At 40.3% G+C, this 8,400-nt stretch overlaps 1 protein-coding gene across 4 annotated transcripts in view; it reads right to left on the bottom strand.

Moving 5' to 3' along the window:
- Positions 1-2,711: 2,711 nt before the first annotated feature.
- ttc27 (tetratricopeptide repeat domain 27) overlaps positions 2,712-8,400 on the bottom strand; it is a 90,453-nt gene continuing 84,764 nt past the window's right edge. For 2 of the 4 annotated variants that reach the window (XM_005751991.1, XM_005751994.1), the window contains exons 18-20: positions 7,975-8,086; positions 4,032-4,132; positions 2,712-3,091 (exon numbers count right to left, since the gene is read on the bottom strand). In XM_005751991.1, the coding sequence (XP_005752048.1) occupies positions 2,966-3,091; positions 4,032-4,132; positions 7,975-8,086 (339 nt within the window). In that variant the 3' untranslated portion in view covers positions 2,712-2,965. Of the gene's footprint in view, positions 3,092-3,454; positions 3,595-4,031; positions 4,133-7,974; positions 8,087-8,400 lie in introns of all 4 variants that reach the window. The other 2 variants (XR_312270.1, XM_005751993.1) reach the window with 2 other exon arrangements.

The raw sequence follows: 8,400 nt of genomic DNA, 5'->3' as shown, positions 1-8,400 counted from the left end.
TGTCCAACTGAAATAAAATCCCTGCCGCATGAACTAAAGTGTGAGGTAATGGGAGTTTTGTGAATGCTGACATCAGCTTTGCAGCCCCTGCTGAGAAATACCAGGAATTCTGGGAGCGTAAGTCTGGCACGAAACAATCAAACTTGTGTTTTCTTTTATCAAAGCTGTCCTCTGGGTGATGACAGAACAGCAGCAAATCACTCTTGTGGACTTTATCTAATAATAGCATTTGGTAAATTTACAATCACATTAGGAAGATTAGTCACCAGTGCTGAGAGATCCTGTGGGTGTGATATAATGTGGTCATGAATGATGATCCAGAGCCTAAAATAGGTCATTTCTTATTGCCATTTTTATTTAATAACTGGAGTGAGGCTGGAAATGTGGATTCAAACATGAATATTAGCTCAGAGAATTTACCATGAAGACAACTGTCAAAGTGCAATCATCAACATTTTACATTGTCACAGTGCTCCACTCCCTCATGCGAGATCATCCATTTATAGGGGCCTTTAAGTCCTTACCCATATGGAAAAGATATATATTAATCTTATAAAGTTTGTATCTGTCTTGTGTGAAACTTGTATGAAAAGCATATAAAGTGAAAACAGATATAAGATCCCTTGAAAAATTATATAATGAAACTTGTATGTTTTGGGTACTTACTAAAACAATGTATGAAAGTAATGAGAAAGTGGCCACTTTCATGAGTAAATCATGTAAGCCTTATATGATTTATATCACATATAAGTTTTTACTATTTCTTTTCCGTATGGGTATCGCTGTGGTAATACTTTCAAAACAGAGGTTCTGGCTCTTGTGACAAATGGGCAGAGAAAAATAAAACACGAGCTCCAATAAAGTGAAAAAAGAAGGGAGATAAAAAAACCTGAGCAATGTCAAGGTCATTTTCCTTCTAGTTGAGGAAACAAATGGTGGTCTCCTCCCTGTATGAACTGCAGGGCAATGGGATGCGTGTGTGTGTGCTCACCATGTCGGATGAGTTGGGAAATGATCTCGCAGAGCATCTGAGCATGGCTCATGGTTTTTAATAGCCTTTTTATTAGTGAGAACACAATGAGTGGAGGTGGTGTTCGAGAGCTGAGTACTAAACTTAGGTAGTTAGGAGATTAAAGGGAAAGGTAAGTCTGCTTCTCTAGTATACAATTTTTCTTTATGCAACCAATTCTTTAAGAGATAAGACTTGGTGTTAGGAATTTCATTTAAATATTCATGAAGGACGGAAAAAGTCAATCATTTTGAGTTATTCTAGAAAGAACTTACACTGCAGCTACAATATCAAAACAACTCCGGTATAATAAAACATTCTGCTTGGATGTTTTTTTAATTGCTGCCATTTATGTATCTATCACTTTGTTGCTGACATAAGCACCTTAATAGCAGCCTCGCCTTTCTTAATATGAGTCACTGTACTGTTGTGCTACTGTTGTGCCTTTTGGATCATTTCTTTAATGTAAATCTATAGAAAATAATTTGACTTCAGCTTTGATGTGTACATTTATAGGACTTTACTAATCTGTTAGTTACTATTGTATAAAGCGCTTTGAGTGCTCGAGTAGAAAAGCGCTATATAACCAGTCTATTTTCCATTTACCAACTAGCATGTAAAGTTTATGTATGCAAGTTGTTAAGCTAGTGGCAGTTTATAAAATAGCACACAACTACCTCATACAAATCTAGTCTTAGCAACTATTTGGATACATACATGTGTTATTGGCTGAAAGGGGAAGACAAGACAAACACCAATACATCCGTTTGTTTATTCCAGGCTGGTTAAGATCAGTGCCATTTCCTAGTTGACTATAAAATTATTTTAGCACAAATAGAGCTATATTGGCTTCCCTTCATTTATTCAAAATCCTGCTCCTGACATACAAGGTCTTGAATAACCAGCCCCCATCTTATCTTAATGACCTTATAGTATCATATCACCCCATTAGTGCACTTCCCTCTCGGACTGCGGATTTACTTCAGATGAGGTAGGGCTGGATCAGGAGACCCTGAATCCTTCCTTATTTATGCTGCAATAGGTGTAGCCTGCTGGGGAATCAGTCACCTTTCTCACTCACTGTGTGTTAATAGACCTCTCTGCACTGAATCGTCACTTGTTATTAATCTCTGGCTCTCTTCCCTGTCTTCCTCCCCTCACCCAAACTGGTCGTGGTGGACGGCCATCCCTCCCTGAGGCTGGTTCTGCTAGAGGTTTCTTTCTGTTAAAAGGGAGTTTTTCTTTCCCACTGTCGTGTTTCCCAGTGGTTGCTGATAGTGGGTATAAGTACAATGAAACTGAACTAAATAGGTATAAAAAAAAAAAAAAAGAAAGAGCCTAGATTTAAGATTTTTAGAGTATGCATTTTGAAATATGTCCGACAAAGAAGTTGGAATAGAGGCTCGATTTTTCTTCCATGTTCTGTTCTGCAGAAATTACCACAATGGGTACAGTAACCTACTGTACCAATCCCATTTTTACAATCTAGGTCTATTTTTTTACTACATTTACATGTGTCTCTTCAGTGGATGAGAGAGGGATCTAAATATTTACAGATACAGATGACCTAAAGCTGCATCCTGTCCCGAGAGCCTATTCTGTATGGATGCAGCTTCAAAATCTGTCAACTGATCACTTTGTTTATCACAGATAAAGGTGATTTTATCACTTCATTTACAACAAAAAAAAATCAAAGCAAGCATTCAAATTTTTAACACTGTATTTTAAGATGCCACCCAGTGAGTGTTTACATTTCAAAGTGGACATAAAGGTATGAAAATAGGATTACAAATTCAGTCCTTTGGCTTGCTTTATTTAACAGGTTCAGTAATACACTGTGATGATAAATGCAGGTGTAGAGCTGGTTTGGGTCTTTATTACTCAGTCTTACTGAGGACCCCTGAGAACCAAAGGTTGTCTCTTTTGCCACAAAAGGGGCATATTAGAGATGGATGGTCACTGTGACTGGTTACGCAGCTTCCCACTCAGATCTTGCAGCTCGGTGATGACTTGCTCCAGAGCAGTAACGCCGTCCTGCAGCTCAGCATGGATCCTCCCTGTGGCCACGTCTGTGTGGATTTGCTGGAAGAGGATATACAATGGAAGAGTCAAGTATAAAGTCATTAATATTAACTTATACCACTGAGAAGAACGACTTAACAACCCAAACGCCTGTGTCTAAATCTTCACGTCTGACATTTGTCTTGATCGCCTGTTGGAGGAGTTTGTTCAGGCAGAACAGATGCTTTGAATGGTGTCACAACCTGGTAAAGATTCTGTGTCAGGCTGCATGCTGACAACATCTGCATGAGCATGTGCTGCCGTCGTCACTTACTGAGTGAAGACCACGAGCTAAAGAGGTTCCAGATACCTTATTGTTATTTTGCAGTTTAAAATAATCCTTATTTATCTTATACTAGGCCTTGATGCAACCATTGACTTCACCCTGTGTCTGATGAAAGTAATTTAGTCTTGCCCCCTTTAAGGTCTGCATTTCTTCAAGCCAACTTTTCTTCTGATTGGCTGCCCATGGTGAAGTGAGGCAGGAAGGTGTGGCTTTCTTGCTCATAGCCAAAGCTGTACACCTAGAATGACCATATAAGGATACCCATTCTTACTAACATCATGGAGAGCCAAGAACAGAAAGAAAATGAATCAGTGATCATAGCACTCCTAAACCTAAGCTTTTACTTATATGGATGGTATGAAAATGTACTTATCTTTTAATATCAGCGTTGGTATACAACATACATTAAATGTCCGTAAACAAAGGGAAATGCAAAATAGGTGCAAACAAGGTTTAGTGTTTAATTTTTCAGGGCAGGTCAGAAGTACTTGACAAGCAGTAGGAACAACCCGAAAACATCACTGAAAGAGGTCCTATAGGAGCAATTGCTACAGTAAGAACACACACAGTAGGACAGGCTAAACTCAATCCTCCTCCTAGTTCCTGATCAGGAAAACTGTCTATAAAGTGAGGCAGATATCTGCTTCGTGCTAAGTGGGGGTCTCTTAATGTTACCTTGGCTTTGGTGGCCAGACTCCTGAGACTGAGGCGTGTAGAGGAGAGTATCTGAAGAGCTTCTGCTGGATTACTCTTCTTCACACTGCAACTGAGTGCCACTGTGATGCAGAGAAAGAGAGACTTAGAGAATGCAGGGAAAAGCTTCTGCATCTAAGCACAGAAGCAGCATTTAGAAAGTCAGAAATCAGATTTATTACCATGGTAGTTAATTCTTTGGGACAACCGTGCACAAGCGCAAATATCAAATATAGGAATCCTAAAGGTGTCTTCCAAAACCCTCAAAAGTGTTGCATTTCATTGCTTGTGTGAGCTGTATCACTGGAGTGTGTTTGGACCATTTTGCAACCCACAAGTATGCCCCCAACATGGAGGGGATTAGGAGGAGATTAAAGGGATTAGAAAGAGTTCAACCAAGACCTGTAATCGAGTAACAGCAACACATTTTCTAAACTCACTAGGAAGTACTATTTTGCTATCTTTTCTCTAAGCCCTCTCCATTTATTCTTCTGTCTTTAAACAAAATCAAAATCTAATCCTACAGATGGTAACACTCGAGTTATTCTCCATTTCAGATTGATTGGGCATTTCTACTGTATGACAGTGTCCAGCTCATTTTTTGGCGAATGTTTACCTCTGAGTATTTCATAGAGTGTGTATGTAATCAACTCCTAACCTTTTAGTACTTTGGGGAATCCTAGCAGTGGGAATGAGAATCAGCACCTCCAAATCTGAGGCCATGGTCCTCAGCTGGAAAACGATGGATTCCCCACCCCGGGTCAGAGACGAGTTCCTGCCCCAAGTGGAGCAATTTAAATATCTTGGGGTCTTGTTGACGAGTGACGGGAACAGACGAATTGGTGCTGCGGCTGCAGTGATGCGGATGTTGTACTGGTCCAGTTTGGGGAAGAGAGCGCTTAGTGTAAAAGCGAAGATCTCAATTTACTAGTCGATCTACATCCCTACCATCACATATGCCCACGAGCCGTGACTGAAAGAACGTGATTGTGGATACAAGCGGTGGAAATGGGCTTTGTCCGAAGGGTGTCTGGCCTCTCCCTTAGTGATAGGGTGAGGAATTAGGGGCTCAGAGCAGAACCACTCTGCTTAGGTTGCTGCCCCTGCGACCTGGCCACGGATAGTGGAAGAAGATAGATGGATGGAATCCTAGATTCAAGTGTGGCTGATGTTTGTAGCTTTCCCAAAATGTTTTGTAATTTTTAAGTGTCCCAGAAGCCATTTTCTGTACTCAAACACTATTAAACAATGTGTACTTGGACTTAGGCTGTATAGCTTCCGCTTAAGCATAAAAGCGTCTGGTTGATAAAACTCTTGATCACCTCCCTGATTAAAGCTGCTGTTGTTCAGTGGTTCAGTTTGGACGCTTTCATTTAACAGTAATTGTTCCACCCCTTTTCCATTAGTGGACACTATAAGAATTTATGCTAGCCAATTTCAGGGGTTTTTCCTTGAAATTTAAATTTTTTACATCATTGAGTGTTTTTTTTAATTTCACAGATTTTAAATCAGGTCAGGGGGAGATACCAGCATGTCCAACTGTGAGATTAGGTATCAATCCCAAAGGACAGGTAATGCATCGAACGCACTGAATGCTTCTCCACCTAAAAGAGAAGCTCATGACAAAGATCTGGTCCTCCATGCCCAACTGCCAATACTACATGAAGTAACAGGCCCCATCTTACTTAGAACTCATACTACCACATCACCTCAATACAACACTTTACTCTGTTTACTTGTGAGAGCAAAAAACTATATTAATGTGGAGTTTTGTAACACTATCAGTTTTACGTGGGTGAAAATCACCTGACATTAGTGTTTTAGGGTTAACAGTAGAATGGGAGGTAGAGGCTTCAAGTTTCTCTGTGGAACCAGCGCCCAGTTTGTATTTGGGAGACAAACTGGGCGCTTACATTTTTTTAAAGGTTATTGGCAGGAATAGATCAGGTGACCCTGAACGCTTACCCAATACGTCACAAAAGTATTCTCAGCACTTTACTTGTTTGTCGTTTTGTCAAGTAAGGGAGGTGATCAAGAGTTTTATCAACCAGATGTTTTTGTGTTTAAGCAGAAGCTATACAGCCTAACTCCAAATGTTGCATGTTAAAGCCTCAAGTCGAACTATTTTTGAACAGGTTCTTCCATTCTTCTTTGCAGAACCTCTCGAGCTGCATCAGGTTAGATGCAGAGCGTCATTGCACAGCCATTTTCAGATCGCTCCAGATATGATCACTTGGGTCGGGGCTCTGGTCCTGAAGCCACTCCACTGTTATCTTGGCTGTGTGCTCTTGGCATATAAACCTTCGGTCAAGTCCGGCCTAGTGAGCACTCTGGAGCAGGTTATCATCAAGGCTCTCTGTACGTGACTGCATTCATTTTTCCCTTGATCTCACATCCTCACAGCATGTGGATGTGTGCCAGCGATGGTATTGGCCAGATGATGAGCCCAATTTCCTTGAGAGAGGACACTTTGCATTTAGGCCAAAGAGTTCACTCGTTGTGGCCGGGTGGGGCAGTGCCAGGAAGCCTAGCAGGGCAGCTGGATCTGATCAGGCTCTCCCTATATCAGGCGGTCACTGAGTTGAAAAGCTGCACAGCACCCCAAAAACTAAAAGCACTCTAAGTAAAAAGTCACCAATCCCGCAATATTGTGTACGTGAATTAAAACTGAACGTATTTCCATTTTGAAATAAGGGTGTAACGTGACAAAATGTGGAACAAGTGTTGTGGATACTTTCCAGATGCACTGCATGTATAATTTACCCTTTTGGTATTTGGAATAATTCATTTGCTGTTTTTATCTTAGAGGATGTAATGGTTCCTCTTTCAGATAATAAAACATTGTAAGTAAAATTTATTTATACAGCACTTTTTAAAACAGGAAGTTATTTCAAAGTGCTTCACAAGGGAATAAAAGCAAACCAAACGAAAAATAAAACACTATAAAGAGGGTATAATAACATATCCACTAAAACAGTACACTACACATGAATATTACCTAAATGCCTGTCTAAACAGATGTGTTTTGAGTTGTTTTTTTAAAGTAGCTACAGAGTTGATGGTGCGTAGCGGGGGAGGTAAACTGTTCCATAATATTCGAGCCAAGGTTTGAAAAGCGGGATCCCCCTTTGTTTTCAAACGGGTCCATGGAATCAGTGGATCTAAGGATCTGGTTTGGAGAAGCTCAGTGATACAAGTGGGGGCCTCACCTTGTAGGGACATGAATGTAAAAGTGAGGATTTTAAACTGATATCTATACTCAACCGGAAGCCAGTGCAAGGATTTTAACACAGGGGTGATATGGGAGAATTTTGGTTTGAACATTGGTTTGAAGAGAGCTTGCAGATGAGCAGATGGTACTGTGATCCTGGTAGAATCAGATGATCAGAAGTACCTCTATAATGCTGCATCACAGACAGCATACAAAAAACCCACAGACTATATGTAGCATGAGGCATTGATCGTTACTATTATTATACTGAATACAAATATTAACTAAACTAATGTAGACATGTACAAAAATCCAGTCTTATTCACTGGCAATCAAATCTAACACACAAGTATTTAAAAGTATCTAAAGTATTTAAAAGTGAAGGGATTTGAATTGTGTTTTAAAGAACCCAAACATCACACCCAGGAACATGGCTAACATTAGTTGAGGGAGGAAGGATAAACTGATGGAGAATGCAAACACATTTAATACCTCACAGCATTATTATTATTTTTTCAAAGTCACTTCTGATTGCCTCTCCAGTGTTTAACTCTATGAATCTGTCTTACTGTAATGAAAACATCAAAGGTTTGAGGAGATTATCATCTAAACTGTAATCAGATATCGCTTTTCCATCTCATCGCCATCCTTTCATCTTCTCTGTTCCTCTGAGAAATGGCTGTGAGGGCATACAGAGCTGGGTGGTGAGCTAACCTTCTCCCATGTGGACAGCTTGTTTGATCACCTCCTTGAAGAGAGCAGGTTCTTTCTCCCAACCGCCTCCCTGAACCTCACAGCGATGGGCCTTGGACAGGAACTGCAGTGCCTAGAAAAACAAAACAAAACAAAACACAGAAGCTGCAGTACCAGTCTGGTAGTCAAATGCAGCCCCCACTTTTACCCTTGACTTGTTTTAAATTTCCAAACAAGGAGACTGTTGGAAACCAAAAGTAGTGAATAATTGATGGTGATTCACTGAGGAGTGCTCAAGGAATCCGGTTGTTCAGTGATGATGCGACGAATCCTACTTCCGGGCCTAAAGTAGTCTGCGCTTAATATGGCTTTTGTGTTGTTAACATGTTTAATGTTATGTATTTTCTTCTATTTGATCTCAAAAAGCTCCTAAAACAGTCAGTGATC

The sequence above is a fragment of the Pundamilia nyererei genome, unplaced genomic scaffold, assembly GCF_000239375.1.
Source record: "Pundamilia nyererei isolate P.nyererei 1_Seehausen unplaced genomic scaffold, PunNye1.0 scaffold00337, whole genome shotgun sequence".
Taxonomy (NCBI): Eukaryota; Metazoa; Chordata; class Actinopteri; order Cichliformes; family Cichlidae; genus Pundamilia; species Pundamilia nyererei.
This window is presented reverse-complemented; position numbering and strand designations above follow the sequence as displayed.